The 16,069-nt window shown below is 49.5% G+C and overlaps 6 protein-coding genes across 6 annotated transcripts; 3 read left to right on the forward strand and 3 right to left on the reverse strand.

Moving 5' to 3' along the window:
• Positions 1 to 1,127: 1,127 nt before the first annotated feature.
• On the forward strand, positions 1,128 to 2,492 carry C8Q69DRAFT_493244 (peptidase A4 family-domain-containing protein). The gene is made up of 2 exons (XM_028632184.1): positions 1,128 to 1,793; positions 1,860 to 2,492. Exons 1-2 carry the CDS (start codon positions 1,221 to 1,223, stop codon positions 2,016 to 2,018), a joined length of 732 nt encoding a protein of 243 aa, XP_028482181.1. The 5' UTR covers positions 1,128 to 1,220; the 3' UTR covers positions 2,019 to 2,492.
• Positions 2,493 to 5,073: 2,581 nt separating this feature from the next.
• On the reverse strand, positions 5,074 to 7,130 carry C8Q69DRAFT_509667 (putative ATP synthase F1, beta subunit; the record flags this gene model as incomplete). Its single annotated transcript, XM_028633120.1, has 7 exons — positions 5,074 to 5,765; positions 5,828 to 6,065; positions 6,125 to 6,441; positions 6,542 to 6,584; positions 6,652 to 6,737; positions 6,866 to 7,038; positions 7,120 to 7,130. 7 exons carry the CDS (start codon positions 7,128 to 7,130, stop codon positions 5,074 to 5,076), a joined length of 1,560 nt encoding a protein of 519 aa, XP_028482182.1.
• A 1,286-nt stretch (positions 7,131 to 8,416) lies between these two features.
• C8Q69DRAFT_407251 (cytochrome c oxidase subunit V) lies at positions 8,417 to 9,170 on the reverse strand (the record flags this gene model as incomplete). Its single annotated transcript, XM_028628149.1, has 3 exons — positions 8,417 to 8,506; positions 8,575 to 8,768; positions 8,870 to 9,170. The coding sequence occupies 3 exons, from the start codon at positions 9,168 to 9,170 to the stop codon at positions 8,417 to 8,419; spliced, it is 585 nt and encodes a 194-aa protein (XP_028482183.1).
• A 510-nt stretch (positions 9,171 to 9,680) lies between these two features.
• C8Q69DRAFT_81930 (cofilin) lies at positions 9,681 to 10,912 on the reverse strand. Its single transcript, XM_028634066.1, has 6 exons — positions 10,892 to 10,912; positions 10,733 to 10,789; positions 10,664 to 10,674; positions 10,323 to 10,571; positions 10,215 to 10,263; positions 9,681 to 10,158 (listed from the first exon to the last, which is right to left on the reverse strand). The coding sequence occupies exons 2-6, from the start codon at positions 10,736 to 10,738 to the stop codon at positions 10,018 to 10,020; spliced, it is 456 nt and encodes a 151-aa protein (XP_028482184.1). The 5' UTR covers positions 10,739 to 10,789; positions 10,892 to 10,912; the 3' UTR covers positions 9,681 to 10,017.
• Positions 10,913 to 11,492: 580 nt separating this feature from the next.
• C8Q69DRAFT_81982 (thioredoxin-like protein) lies at positions 11,493 to 12,858 on the forward strand. Its single transcript, XM_028634067.1, has 3 exons — positions 11,493 to 11,799; positions 11,862 to 12,197; positions 12,248 to 12,858. The coding sequence occupies exons 1-3, from the start codon at positions 11,647 to 11,649 to the stop codon at positions 12,455 to 12,457; spliced, it is 699 nt and encodes a 232-aa protein (XP_028482185.1). The 5' UTR covers positions 11,493 to 11,646; the 3' UTR covers positions 12,458 to 12,858.
• Positions 12,859 to 12,861: 3 nt separating this feature from the next.
• C8Q69DRAFT_477495 (fungal-specific transcription factor) lies at positions 12,862 to 15,803 on the forward strand. Its single transcript, XM_028631323.1, has 5 exons — positions 12,862 to 13,084; positions 13,153 to 13,281; positions 13,380 to 14,034; positions 14,087 to 14,593; positions 14,653 to 15,803. The coding sequence occupies exons 1-5, from the start codon at positions 12,975 to 12,977 to the stop codon at positions 15,364 to 15,366; spliced, it is 2,115 nt and encodes a 704-aa protein (XP_028482186.1). The 5' UTR covers positions 12,862 to 12,974; the 3' UTR covers positions 15,367 to 15,803.
• Positions 15,804 to 16,069: the final 266 nt, after the last annotated feature.

Genomic DNA, 16,069 nt, shown 5'->3' on the forward strand with positions numbered 1-16,069 from the left:
ATTATTACTTAATTAAAAGCTAATAATTTATTTTAATATAATTTATATTTTATTATTCTCTTACTTCTATAAATATTTTATTATTAAAATTTCTTAGTATAAACTTTTCTTTAAGTATATAGTATTATTATTTCTTTTACTATAATTACTAGAGAAGTAATTTATTAATAACTTTTAAAAACTTATATTCCTTATATATATAGTTAAATATCTTAAATTTAGCTATAGTATAAATTATATAAATTTTTATAAAACCTTTACTTATAAGTTATTATAAAATAATATTAAAGTTACTATAGTTTAAAACTAGTAAAAAGTAGTAAAGTATATAATCTTAACTTATTCTGTATTACGAACTAGGGCTATAATACTTAATCCGGACCTGCTAAGACCTAGAATAAATAACCTAGGATAGATAATAAAGGATAACGAGATAACTAGATCTATATATAATAGTTAGATTAGCTAGTTATAGATAGAGCCGTTAAGACTAGGTCATCTAGATAATCTAGTAGAACAGACAGACAGATAAATAACCCCCGAAGAAATAGAAGTTAGACGGATCAGCGATTTGTTCTGATTACTACTGAACCTGACCTTTAACTCTGCTACGCATAGACTGCTACTCGCCTGCGTCTTTACCTCTTATCTCACATTCTGTTTGACTAGTCCGACTAGTCACCTCCGAGAAAGAGCTTCCTCACCCTAGCTCTTTACATTCTGTTAAAATAAACTTCTATAGTTTATACTACTACTATATATTATAAGTAGGCTAAATGCAGAATTTAATTTACTCTTCTTAGAGAATATTCTCATTTATACTCTTAAAGTCTCTGCTAAGCGTTGCTTGCATGCTAGCACTATAAAGTAGATTAATTAAAATCGCCGGGATAGGTAAATATTGCCGGTTAATCCATTAACTACCTTTTTACTTTTACTTAGCCTTGTGCTTTGTTCAGCACTCTCTTGTTCTCTCTCCACTTCGTACCAGGGGGATTGTAGATGTACCTCAAGCTAGACCACATAGCTACCAAATTCTACCTATGTCCTAGCTCCATTTCCATATGCGGTTCAAAGGAGAGTAGTTAACGGGGGAGCAGTATAATAACAAGGCTCTACCCTCCAGGCAAGGTCGTAGAAACATAGTCTATTTCGCCTATGTTTTATGCTGCTGGTTGCTCCTTCACTCTTAATCCATTCCTGACTTTACCACAGCCGATATGAAGTTCACTGCCACGATACTACTCATGTCTGCTATATGGACAAGTAATACCCTCGCGGCTCCGCATGGGGATTTCGTCGAACACCTCAAGGTCCGCGGCAATGACAATGGTGCACTCGCCGGAGCGCAATCGATCTCTGCTGACACAAAGTACGGGTATAACTGGGCTGGCGTTATCCACACGACGCCCCCTGCAACGGGCACCTACACTGCAGCCTCTGCAACCTTTACTGTTCCGAAGCCAACAGCGACCGATGACTCTGGAAACACACAGGGTGCGTCCGCCTGGGTCGGAATCGACGGTGGGACGTACCGCAACGCTATCCTACACGCCGGGGTTGACTTTTATGTCGAGGACAGCACCGAGAAATATGACGCTTGGTACGAATGGTATCCTAGTCTCAGCAATGACTTCAACCTGTCTGTGACTGCGGGAGATGTTATTGTTGTCAAGGTGGTCTCGTCTTCACCTAGCCACAGCGTTGCTATTTTAGAGAACAAGTCTTCTGGCCAGAGTGCTACGCAGACCTTATCGGCAGACCCCTCGACTGCTACCCTTGGCGGCCAGAATGTCTAATGGATTGTCGAGGACTACCAGTCTGGTGCTTCCGACGTGGCACTTGTTAACTTCGGCAAGGTCAAGTTCAGTGGTGCCCAGGCTGGGACCAGCCATGGTGAAAAGATCGGCTTAGACAACGCTACTATCTTTGAAATCCAACAGAACGGCGAAGTGTTGACCAATGTCGATATTCTCAGTGATACAGAGTTCGACGTGACATATGAATCAGACCAGTGATGCATGACCTCTATTTTAGTTTTGACTCAAACGTTGGATATCGGATTTATTGATCATGACCGGTTTATCTATTCCCATGTGTCATGTGTCGAATCCTGAATGGCACAGAAGCAACGATGATTCGCACCTCCTAGCTAGTAGCTAGGTTGTTTCTTGCTTAACTCTAGTCTAGAGAGAAGGTTGATCCCATACTCCTCTCCTACGGCATACAAAGATCTAGATCCTAGTGATCGAGTATGTTCGATCCTATAATCAGGATATCAAAGAACCCGCTGCAAACAGATGATACGACAGATCACCTCATCTGCGCACGCCTTTGTGCACCGACATTATAGTCCGTTGGCTGCTGTGGGAAAGACTTTCAGACTCGACGGTAATCCTTTTAAGGCCTGTATATATACTTTGTGCCATGCAAATAATGTACCTACGCTCAAGTTAGGAGCGTCAGGTTCCTTCCTTTCAGGAAGAACGAGGACAATCTGTTGCCAGCGACTTCGATGCAGTCATTATTTCCTACTAGGACTTCTCTACAATTTTCTTGTATCTCTTTTTCTCTCCCCCAGGCACCATCATGACGTCGACGAAGTGAGAAAATCTGCAAAAAAAAAAAAAAAAAACAAAAAAAACAAAAAAAAAGCTGCTGCATAGCCCTATTATATTAATACTTTTTCATTGACTGAATATAATAATAGGATATGATTCATCCTCAATACTAATAGGAACTATCGAGTCAACCGAGATATATATACGACCAAACAGGCATTGTCACAGTCAGTACTATCAACACCCTCATATCGCTCTTCGGGGCCTCCATCCACCACATCTACTTCATCTGCGTCACCGATTCCCTCCTGTCGGCGCTCACAGCTTACTGGGAGACGAGCTGCAAACGGCTTGTACGACTCTGCTGAAAGAGAAGTAGGATAAGCAACGTGAAGCCACCTACTGTAAAGCCACCAATATAGGACCAAAGGAGATACGCCGGAATGAGTAATTGCTCATAATCAGCGGCGGAGGCAGTGCTTAAACCAGCGGGTAATCAAGATGAAGTCCATAGGCATAAATAGCTGATAGATTCCGGTATCCTTTAGTTCTCTAAGCAATATGCTTTTTCTGAGTCTTTGCTTCCGTGATCCTAGATCTCTACACCTCCAATGATGGACAGAGCCCTCACCTATCACATCCTTCTTGTCCAGTGACCTCGCAAAACAGCGTTATGGGGACCGCTCTGTCTGACATGAACCAGACAATCATTACAGGATAATTAAACGAAACAACCTTTCAGATCTCATCTGCAGCGTTAGTTATTCCCCGTACTTACGACTAAGTCGCGATTCAGAGATCAGTCAACCACTGTCACTTTCGAGCTTTTATAACGCAAAACGTACGTATTCTCGCCTATACAGAATAAAACAGAGCCATATCGGAAAGGGATAAGAATCAGAAAGGCCTCGCCGTCCTTTCATTTCATGTCCTGACTTTTTACATATCGATGCAAGCTTATCCGCTCAATTAAGCTGGTCAATTCTAAACGTCGATCAGGATGCTATTTTGGAAGAAAGAGTTTAACAAAGTCAATTGGTATATGGGGCTAATATATTTCGAGATCTGGAAACCGTCGAGTATTGAGATCCTCCGAGGGTTGATCGGATGCAAAAATCACCGGAGAATACACGATATGTTTGTTCTCAGTAGCTCATCCCGAGAGATCCTTTCCAACGTCCCACTACGACGATAGATATACCGGACGTACCTGAATTTACCGATGCCGACGGATGGCAGCACTTTGAGATAAGGCGACTCATCAACCGATGCCGCACACGGTACTCCCATTCTCGAATACCTGGTCCGCTGGCAAAATAGTAGTCCCGAGTACGACGTTTGGTACCCTCATCACGAGTTATTACAGGGAAGGGAGCTGCAGAACGGGTTGCGGAGTACGACGCTGAGCATCCACTCCAACCAGAAGATCCTATCGAGTCGCAGCCCAGGCGGAAGCCCGGTCGCAATTTAAGATCTGTTACAGATTATCGCCAATTATATTCAATAGGAGACGGGAAAGAAAATTGGATATACTGTAGTTGGATTCTCTTTTAGCTTTAAGAAAGATTCGAAATATCTTCATGTGAAGAATAAAGCGAGACTATTATACCCAAAAGTGAAGATAGCCATAGCCGAAAAGTGCCTGGCAAAAATCTACTCACTCACCGAAGCGATGCTTAAGTATTCGATGGGGCCCCTCTGCGTGACCTGTGGAGTAGAAAGGCATATTTCTCGTTCCGGATCTAAAAAAAGACCATATACCCCAAATCTGATTCGTGCCGTAATTACGCCAAGTCAACTTAAGACTTAAAGAAAGTGATTATGGGCTGATTTGGTTTCGGGGTCCTCGCTTGTTTCTTTGTCTTTTCCTTCGAAATCCCAATGGCTGCGGAGTTCCGTCTGTATAGGTCTTCTCTCTTCAGATTAAGGGATATGGCTGGATGGAACTCGTTTGTTGGACATATAGTTATTCTAGGGTGTGTGCGAATTGCAAGATACTCCCTCGAGGACATCTAAGGATTTCCGGCTGATAATAATGATGATGATACTTGGTTAGTATACGTGGAAGTTGCCGACGTCGACCACAGCATTCCACTATAGCTCCAAAGGAGGAGGCATGGCCAATAGAGGTGTCAGGTTATATCTTAATCTACAGTAAACAACTTAATCCACTTTTACAAAGACTACAGAGCAAGTGATTCATGTACAAACATCTCACATAATGATAGACAAAGGAAACAATACATTGCCTCGCCTAGTGGGTATCTACTAGGCCAGTGGTCGTTTTTCTAGTTACTTACAGAAACACATGTTGTCACAGGGCATGAGATGACAAGTCCCACACCGACCAGAGCAGGTTAGATTGAGCACCTTCCTCTTCAATGGTAGAGCGCCTTTTTTCTGAAATCCCTTTTCTTTTATGAGTACTGTACACGCACTAAAAAGAAAACGGAGCAAACATAAAAAGGCCAAGCCAAAGTAAAAGAAAGAGCGCTGAAGATGGATATTAAATCTACTTGCTCTCGAGCTCAGCCAGGATCTTCTCACCCTTGGCACGGGCAGACTCGAAGTCACCAACCATGTAGAAGGCGGCCTCAGGAAGGTCATCACCCTCTCCGTTGATGATCTTCTGGAAGCTGCTGATGGTGTCCTTCAGGTCGACCAGCTTACCCTCGATACCAGTGAAGACCTGGGCAACGGTGAAGGGCTGGGACAGGAAACGCTGGAGCTTACGGGCACGCTCGACGGTGAGCTTGTCGGCCTCGGACAGTTCGTCCATACCCAGAATGGCAATGATATCCTGGAGGGACTTGTACTCCTGGAGCATCTGCTGGACGCGGGATGCAGTCTTGTAGTGCTCCTCACCGACGATACGGGGGTCGAGCATACGGGACTTGGAGTCCAGAGGGTCGACAGCAGGGTAGATACCCAACTCAGAGATACCACGGGACAACACAGTGGTGGCGTCCAAGTGAGCGAAGGTGGTGGCGGGGGCAGGGTCAGTCAAGTCATCAGCGGGCACGTAGACGGCCTGGACGGAGGTGATAGAACCCTTCTTGGTGGTGGTGATACGCTCCTGCATGACACCCATGTCGACGGCCAGAGTGGGCTGGTAACCGACGGCAGAGGGAATACGACCCAGAAGGGCAGACACCTCAGAACCGGCCTGGGTGAAACGGAAGATGTTGTCAATGAAGAGCAGCACTGTATGTTTGCGTTAGTCAAATTGAGTTCTGAGGATTCAGTCAGAAGACCAAGCTACATACCATCCTGACCCTCCTCGTCACGGAAGTACTCGGCGATGGTCAGACCAGTCAGGGCAACACGGGCACGGGCACCGGGAGGCTCGTTCATCTGGCCGAAGACCAGAGCGACCTTGGATTCACCATCGAGCTGAATGACACGGGTCTCCTGCATTTCGTGGTACAGATCGTTACCCTCACGAGTACGCTCACCGACACCAGTGAACACGGAGTAACCACCGTGAGCCTTGGCAATGTTGTTCTGTTGAAGATTTGTTAGCTGCCGCCCATCGGACGTTCCAGTGCACGGGCCACACGTACGATCAGCTCCTGGATGAACACAGTCTTTCCGACACCGGCACCACCGAACAGACCGATCTTACCACCACGAGCGTAGGGGGCGAGCAGGTCGACAACCTTGATACCGGTAACCAGAATCTCAGCCTCGGTAGACTGGTCAACGTACTCTGGGGGATCGGCGTGGATGGGGGCGTACTTGGTGGCCTTGATGGGGCCACGCTCGTCAATGGGGTCACCAGTGACGTTGATGATACGACCCAGGGTGCCAGGACCGACGGGGATCTGGATGGGAGCGCCAGTGTCGTTGCACTCAGCGCCACGGACGAGACCCTCGGTACCTGAGAGTAGAATGTTAGTGGTCTATCTCAAACCCCGAGATAGGTAAACATGCGCGGCCGACCGCGCGCACCATGGGACAGAAAAAGGGCAGCTACGTACCATCCATAGCAATAGTTCGGACGACATTCTCACCCAGATGTTGCTGGAGTCGAGGTCAGTGATGGATTCGACGAATGACGTATGAGAGAGATGGCTTCTTGTGTACATACCGCGACCTCAAGGACCAGCTTCTGGCCGTTGTTGTCGGTTGTGAGGGCGTTGAGAATGGCAGGGAGCTTGTCAGAGTCGAATTTCACTGCATCGCACGTCAGATCCGGTCGCATTACGAGCCATTGAGCTCTTTTGGGGGTGTTGTTGGGACGGTTTTATGGTCCGAAAAAGATTTTCCCGTCACCGTCTCCAAGGTCGGGGGTTGGCACATACCGTCAACGACGGCACCAATGACCTGGTGAATCTTTCCGACCGAGCCAGCATCGGTGCTGGCATAACGAGCAGACAGAGCAGGGAGAGCATTGGATCTGAGAGGCTCGAAAGCGCGGCGGGCGACGGAGGCTGGCCGAGCGTAGGCAGCCCTCCCGAAGGTCCGGGCGAGACCGCTAAACGGAGGAAAAAGCAGTCAGTACAGCTGGAAACGGCGGAAAAAAAGCGATGGGTCGAGCATTGAGGGCGCAACGTACCTCTTGAACATGGTGATGGTGTTGAAGAGCGAGGGTGGGGAGAGGGAGTAGAGAGGATGGGGATACAGGAGCAGGGGAGAAGAGAGAGGGAAGAAAGGGAAGAGGTTGACTTGAGGTTTGAGGTGGACACGGAGGCCAGAAAGCGCCTTGCCTGTCCAGGGCGGTTTTGCCGACGATCCCGTGATCGGCCGAGCAACCAGCGCCCACAGCAACCGTTTTCCTGTCTTCCGGGCAGGACAAAAAAGCAGGGCCGCTGGTAGTAGATAGTAGTAGTATCTATCTAGAATCAATTCGGTGGGAATTGCACAAAATATTATTCTTAGTTATCCGTAGGGCTTGTTTTTTGTACCGTATATTCGCCCATCCCCGACTCCCCCGTTGTGTCGCACCCGACCCCATCCCCAGCCCGTTCCGGGAAGCCGGATGGAAGGAACCCGCTCCCATAACATAGCATAACATCGCCCACTCCAAAGCTCTGAGCTGGCAGACCTGGCTGGCAATAATGCGTTGGCAGCGGTCAGAACACAGTAAACAATCAGTTCATACTCTCAGTCAGCTCTGAGCTATCTTTCCATCTGTTCCGGCGCGTTCCTTAAGCTTCCGCGGAGCTCTGTTAGTTAACTGCACACCGTCATAATTTTTTTTTTTTTTATATATAATTCCAGCTACCCGTGCTTAGGGCCAGCCACAACTCCATCATCTTGGAGATCATCAGTACAGTAGGAGATATAACTGACACCAGAGAAGAATATAGACTACTTAAAAAAGACTTTGAAGTCACAAAGAGCGCTCAATGGCGTAGTATAGTACGAGTCCTATCTTCCCCGTCCATTACCCTTTTCGGATGACAGGGAATTCTGATATCAGACAATGGTCCATGCGTACGCCATCCCCAGATATTCTCGTATCCTAACTAGTCTATACGGCACTACGATCAAATCGATCATGGACTGAGATCGGACGAAGCTTGGACTACCGATATACAGAAGAGGCAAAAAGAAGGAAAAGAAAAGAACATTATCAAAGCTACCGGCAACACCCGGATCAACCCGATCAAGCTACAAAGGAAATTCTACATTGATTATAGCGCAGTACAGGGTACATTTCTTTTCGGAATTGATGGGCATACAGTAAGACACAGAGAGAAAGGATGCCCCAGGACACGGGCGACAAGGCTCGACTCTTCATCGGAAGCGATATGCGACACGGTGGCCGACGATGCAGACCGTCTGCGCTATACATCCGCCGTGCCGGAGGCGGGCTGCTCCCGACCCTCCAGGCGCTTTCCATCTGCACTCTACGACTTGTTGGCAGGAGCGCTCTGGACGTGTCCCTTGCCGGTGTAGCCCTCGGAGGCCGGACCGGTAATGGGCTCGATCTTCTCGCGCTGTACAAGAGACCTGTTAGCCCCGTTCCCCATAGTATCGCGGACAACCCATATAACATTTGACGTACCTTGACGTATTCGTTGGCGGCCTCCTGCCACTCTTTGGACATGGTCTTGGGCTGCGGGCGAGCGAACAGGTGAATAACGTAGAAGATACTGAAGGACAGAGCAAGCAGCTGGGAGACTCTGATGAAAACTCTCCAGCCCTCACCCTTGGGAGGCTCAGCACGGGGGCCGTGAGGACCAAAAGCGATCCAGTAGGCTAAAAGCGGTCAGTAAATATATATATAATTTCTCATCCTCAACGTCACCGACGGCGCCGGCATTTCGCGGAATTTTTTTTGAGGTCGTGAGCACACATACCGGCCTTCTTCTCCTGCAGGGTCAGGTCGTGCCAGTTAACCTTCATGCGGTCACGGAGCTGCATCCACAGCTCAGCCTGCTCCTGAGGAGGCATGGCCTCCCAACGCTTCTCGATACCAGCCAGGGTAGGGTTGGAGATGGCATGCTCGCTGGAGGCAGCACGGGTCTGCTGGGACGCAATGGCGGTCTTCTGAGCGCTCAGGGAGGCCATTGGGCTGGCGGCAGGACGGTACGAACGGATGATCGTCGATGGGAGAGCAGAGCTGCGAGCAGCTGCTCGAGAGACGGATCTGGCGAACATTGTGTGGGTGACGGTGCAGGACTCAAAACGGGACAATTGAGTTGAAACAACACTCCGGAACACAAGGGAGCAGGGTCCTGGAACGACGGAGGATAATCTGCAGCGAGGCGGAAGGAGGGGAGGAGGCGGAGGGGGGTGATTCAAGGCGTCGCGATGGAGAGCGAAGAGGTTGATCGATCGTGGTTTGAGGGTGGAAGTCCAGTATCCGGACGAGACTAGCTTAGCCCGCCCGGCCGTTTTACGCGCCCTCTGATTGGCTCCGCGTGTCCGCGTTGCTTTTGCCGGCATTTGCTTCCTGTCATACGATATTGTATAGCTATTTGTGTTTTACACTCGATACTGTCTACTGCTGAGGAATAGAACCTGCGACGAAAAGAGACACAAAAGTCCAATGTCACAGTGATGCGCACGTCTCATGGGTTAGGGCACAGTTGTGACCCCGTCGGGTGCGACCGGAGAGAAATCAACCAACAGACAGCAGCCCGATGACAGGTGAGCGTGGTCGGCATAAGAGTACACGATATACAAGAATAACAATGGAAAGGATACTGCTTCCATTGGATACGATAGGACGCCGCCAGCTGCGGCTACAAAAAAAGGCAGCAGAGGGTCCTCCAGGTGACTGTGAAACACGCCCGCGAGGGTCGCTGGGTTGGCGACTTCGTACATCGATGCATTTCGAGCAGGACTCCATATACAGGGCAATCGTAATGTTCTCAGATTGAAGCTATGTATGGAGAGAAGTCATTGGTCTGGTCGTGCGCGGGCAGCCGTGCCATCTCTGCCGTACGAATGTAGTTCCCAGCCTTTCTTTTCACCTTTCCCGAACTCGAGTCGGTCAAGTCATCTATTTTCCAGCCTTACCGCCGCTGGCCTCACCCAGGATCGTCTTCCATTCAATGTCGGCCTTGTCGTCGGCGTGGATGGAGGTGTGGATGTTGAGAGCGTTCTTCAGGTTCTCACGGGTACTGGCGTACAGCATGGACCACTGCGCAACCACTAGTTAGTTCGTGACCTAGTTGAAGAGGGACAGATGGCACCTACGAAGGTGGGAGTGTCGCTAGGAACCCAGGAGATGAAGATGATCTTGTTCCTGCACACCGGTTCAGTTAATGTCCGATCTCGTCCAATCTCGATCGTGCCACGGTGTACCTCTTGCCCTCACCACCACCAAGCTCGTACTCGACGTCGTAGACAGCGTATCTGGGGGCAGGCTTGCCCTTGTCGTCCTTGGCGTTCTCGAGCTTGCTGCGGAAGACCTCGTAGTCGGCGTCCTGAGAAACCTCGTCGATGACGATCTCCTTGCGGTTGTCCGCGATCTTGAAGATGATGAACTTGGTCTTTCCCCGGCTCATGCGGAAGTCGTTGAATGCAGTGATGCACTCATCGTTGATGCTAACTCTGTTGGACGGTAAATGGTGTCAGTGTCGCATACTCTCGGCGCAGCTGCAGCCCCTATTCGCCGGGGGAGCCTCCAGGTGTCCTCAACGTACCCTGATGCGAGCTGTTGTTGTCCGGTTAGCTCGGAGAGAAAATATATCCACCGGGAAGACAATACGTACAGACATGATGGTCTAATATGACCGCTATCTGACGGGAAACGGAAACTGTTGATGCAGCACGCGAGGTTAGCGACTTTAAGTACTCGGGGGTGCACGCGGGGTTGCGTGCGCCTAGCCGTCATACGGTTCCGCAACGGAAACGTCGCACGGGGAGCATACCAGGTGAGAGAGATCAGGAGGCTCCAGACAGGACGTCAATGGAGACAGCAAGGCTAGAAGGTCTACAAGAGGAACGATGGAAAAGGAGATGGTGGAGAGCGGAAGATGGAGATGGAGGGGCTCTTGTTGTGCTTGGGAATCGTTGTTGACTTGACCGCCGACCGCTGGTGGGGGGCGCTGCGTCAGCCACAGCACGTGATGCAGCGGCGGTGCGAGTTGCTGCGGCCTCAGGTCGATTCGTTATCACTACTGCTCGGTCTTGTATACGCATTGCACTCTCGCAAAAAGCTGTTGAAATATCGCTTCCGGCTTATACTAAACGCTTGCTCTGGTTCACACACTGGATGGACCCAACTGATGCAGCTGTGGTGTCAGCATGAAGCCCTCCAAGGGACCGGGTTTGCTCTACCATACGGCATCGTCATGGCTGTGGTACCTGCTGACTGATAGAATATGTCTATTGGATCATTCCGAGACATACCAGATATCATTCAAAAGATCTGGAGAAGCCATTGGTACATTATTATTGTTTGCCACGGATTTGCTATAAGACTACTGTCCCGGGGACCCGTCAATCCCCGTTGGGAGTGCGGGGATAGGTATCGGCACCGGAAACCTTACTAATGTGCTCTAAGCGCGAAACGCAGAGAAAACAGTGGGTGTATCAATTCGAGTCTCGCTGGCCGTTGTCTTCATCTTCTCGAGATATATAAGCCATACGTCGTCCTTTTTGCCCGCGCATACCCCGCACCACCATGGCTGCCCCTAAGATTATTCTGTATACCAACCATGGATGCCCGTGGGCTCATCGGGCACATATCGTACTCAAGGAGCTGGGTCTCCAGTACGAGGAGATCATTATCGACCTGAACAAGCCGCGAGAGCCTTGGTACCTTGAAGTCAACCCGGTATGGACTGTGACTGCCAGCTTGGGTTTGCAACCTTCTTACTGACTGACGTACTTCTGCAGCGTGGTCTCGTTCCTAGTATCTCGTACAACGGCAACATCATCACCGAATCCGGAATCGTCGCTCAGTTTTTGGCTGATGCTCACCCCTCGCACCTCCTCCCGCAATCTACCCCCGTTGAGAACGCCCTCTACCGTGCCCGTCTGGCCTTTTTCGTCGATGCCGTTATGAGCAAGGTGGTGCCGCACATGTGGACTGCGATCCGTTCGGCGTCAACCGAGGAGAAGGATGCTGCAGCAGAGGCATTGGTTGACGCAGCGGTCAAGGAGGTCGAGCCTCTTCTGGTGGACGGAAAGGGCCCCTTCTTTGGTGACAGTGACCGTCTGACGTTGGCAGAGGTAAGGCAAATTCGCTAGCTATTGCTCCAGTCCGATGTTGACACAATCAGGTTCAAACTGGCTCTTTCCTGCTTCGCATCCTAGCCTTTGCTAAGCCCGAGCACGGCCTTCTCAGCCCCAAGCTCTTCAGTCTGCTGGACAAAGCTCCCAAGTTCAAGCGTTGGGCCGAGGCCACCGTGCAGCATGAGAGCGTCAACTTCATCTTTAACGAGAAGGCAGTCGCGGACAGGACCCGCGCCAAGTTTGCCCCTAAGGTTTAACTGATGTCCAATTTCAAGATTCAGCGGAGAAGCATTGATTCCCTGTAGCGGTTTGGTTTTGCGGTATGTGGTGATGACGGGATACGATCCACTCGTATGATCCCAGGACTTGCTCAGAAGAGACGTATGTTGTAAAGCCAGGATATTGGCAACGGGTCCAATACAAGCGTATTATATTTCCCCAATAAATCTGCAGGATGATCCAACGGGACTTCCAGGAGAGATAGATCGAAGCGCCAGTCTCATCTTCAAGATCATAGATATTATTTTGATAGAAACACAGGATCTTCTAGTATTGCTGTCTCCAGTGTCAGCTCTCATCTTGCATAGATACTCCGCCTTCCCAAGTAAGCAAGTCTCCGCCACTCGGCAACCTCAAAATGTGCCGAACTTTATCGCCGATCTCAATTGTCTTGTCCGTACCAGATTACCGCCATGTGTGAGAGAGTCTGAACTGCTCTGGTCAATGTTAATCATCCGTTATTGAAGGACTGAGCATCCCAGATACCCTACATTTATGCATGGATCTATGCGATCCTTCTCAATGTCGGCCCCAAGACGCCATATCACGGCCGACGATGCTGCGGAGGGGCCACCGCTAAAGAGGGCAAGAAAGAAACCTGTCGCGTGCGTATTCCTGCCATTACTTTCTTACCCCAGTTGAGAATCCCTTTTTCTAAGTAGTCAAGATACAGTTGCCAGAGGTGCCACACGCACAAGGTCAAATGTTCCGGCGAACAACCTTGTTCCCGATGCCGGCTGGCCGGTCATGCCGATACTTGCGAGTACGTTTCGCGCGATCGTAAACTGCGAGTAGATGAAAGGTATGTTTAGACATTGTATGAATTGAATGACATACTATCTCCGGACGCGAAGTTAGAGCTTGTGTTGATGCCGGTATTCCATCGTCGTGGGTCTATAGTTACATAGATCGACTACTTTCTGAGAACCGTCACCTTAAACGGGAGCTGGAGCACTCTAGAGAGGCGTCTCCCGCATCCAGAGCTGGCGCGTCCAGACCAGCCATTTCATCACAGGATGATGTCGATCCCAGCATCCAGAATCCGCTTCTGAGCGAGCGGGCGTGGTTCCAGCAGTATGATCCCTCCGCGCCTCCAATTTACATTGCGGAAGCAGCCTGCACAGCGTTTGCGACTCGATTGCGGCAGTTCCTGACGAAGCAGCCCACGACAGCTCATCTGGCTCGGACCCAATATGTTAAAGAATCAAGTATGTTGAATTTACAGGATACCGGTGTTCAGTGGCCTAGCCTCACGCAAGCTCGACTGCTGGTCAAAATAGCGTTCAATCAGTCAGACGAGCTTTATCACCTGATGTTGAGAAAGTCAACGCTGGAGAAGCTTGAAGAAATCTACCAGACTGGACATTTCAACGACGAAGCACTGACCTGCAAGTATTTTGCTCTTTTTGCTTTTGGTCAGGTCTACTCTTCGAGGCTGGAGGCATCCGCCGATTGTAGGGTACCTGGGACTGCCTACTATGCTCGGGCTATGAGTCTCATCCCAATATTACCAGAGAGACCGAGTATAACTCATCTCGAATGCCTTGTATTGCTGGTACGTATCTCGAGTCCTTTGGAGAAGCAGCGGATTGCTCACGGACAGATAGTCCCTATTCTCATACTTCCTGAATAGACGCCATTCAGGCTATATATTAATTGGCAATGCGATGCGCTTCGCCCTCATCATTGGATTGACCCACAACATACCAGAGCGCCAATGCATGGGACCCGTGGAGCGTGAGCACCGCGTTAGAATCTGGTGGGTCATCTACATGTATGACCGCATCCTGGGCTCAAAGACTGGATTCCCTCTCCAGATTCAGGATGCAGATATACACGTGGACATGCCGTCCGATGTGGCCGGTGGCGTGGAAAGCGGGCAGTTTTCTGATATAGAAGACCTGACGGCAAGCATCCAGCTCGCACGAGTCACGGGACAGATTATAGAAAAGGTATATACAAGGAAGAAGCATACCGAGACCTTCCTACAGAGGGAACAACGGCTGTTGCTCTCCTTGAAGCAGTGGATGCAAGCTCTTCCTAAACATCTTAGGCTCAGACCCGATGGCGTTACACCTAAGCACATCATTTCCCTTCATCTTCAGTTCAACCAGGTTAGTCCCATATCCATTCATCGGTTCTCACAATTTTGCTCATCACTGACACTTAACAGTGCGTAATGCTAGCTACCAGACCAGTCCTTCTGCACGCCCTCATAGAACTCCAAGACATTCGAGACCCGGCCGCCGGCTGGAAGAACCACGACAACGTCCCCCAGGCCGTTGTGACCCTAAGCGAGGCCTGCATCCAAGCAGGACGACATTCCCATTCTCTGATCGTCAAAGAATGGATCGACGGATCGCTCCCAATGTTCGGATACTTTCATTCTCAATACCTCTTCTCATCAGCTCTAGTGCTGATCATTTCGAGCCTTCTCCCATTCGGAAATCTCAGCGACCTAGGCCTCTTCGAAACGGCCGTCGAGATCCTCCGTTCCATGAGCGCTCATGGAAATCTCGCCGCTGCTGAATTCTACGCAAACCTAGAACGAATCAAACAATGTCTAGGGGAGAAATGTAACCGCAGCACGACCAGCGACGTCCACAACTCCACAGAGCAAATGATTCCACGGAACACAGTCTCAGCCGTGGGTACTGCCCCATTCGGACCTGACATCCCAGGAGGAACTGCATATAGTAGTACAGCGGACTATCCCTTCCCCAGCACCGCTATGGCTACTGGCTTCACTACAGAAATGGCCTTTCAAAAGCCCACTATGCAGGAGTTTCTGGCCTTGTCGGATATTGATCTTGGTCCATTGGACCCGACGGGCATTGCGGTCGGTGATGCAGATGCGATAAATGCGTACTCGTTATGGACCGAGTGAGAAAGCAATTATTCGTTATGCGCTGTCATGTCACCTCTAAGCATAGCAGCTCGCGCTGCACTTACACCAAACTACTTAGAGGCCATAACTAATAGCGGTGGACTTCGCGTCGAGGTCCTTAGCGTGACTCTACAACTCAGCCTCCAGCTGGGCCCTGTTGTACCTCTTTACGTCCGCATATCGGACTAATAATCCAACAGTTATCGGCAAAGCAGCAGCAGCTTGCTGTCCGTCGCGCATTGGCTCTAACTTAAGTAGGAAGAATAATTTAATTACCTCGGCCAAGAGGGCGCTTGCCGAAAGAACCGGGGATTGGCTTCGGGTCCGGATTTATGGCTTTGGCAACCGAGGCTTATTCTCATTTTGCGCTGGTCTCAATAATGTAGTACGTAGTAATAATAAAGCCATTAGAGGAAAACACTGGCCTTCAGCATCATGAAAACAGATCATGTCTAATGAGCGTTGATACATATAGCACATTCGTCTTCATTTACGCTACTTCTTGGTGTACGCATGCTCTTAGAATCATACTATAGAGGAACTTCAGTGCATGAGAACATCACCTTCGTCACTATATTGATCTAACTTCGTGACTGCGTGGCAGTCATGGCAAGCTCATAAGATGACCTTTACGAGCTGCCGCGGAGCAGGACTAAAGTACATAGATATGGTACACGGGACCCCTATGCCCCTGTATTATGCC

This window comes from Paecilomyces variotii, assembly GCF_004022145.1.
Source record: "Paecilomyces variotii strain CBS 101075 chromosome Unknown C8Q69scaffold_12, whole genome shotgun sequence".
Taxonomy (NCBI): Eukaryota; Fungi; Ascomycota; class Eurotiomycetes; order Eurotiales; family Thermoascaceae; genus Paecilomyces; species Paecilomyces variotii.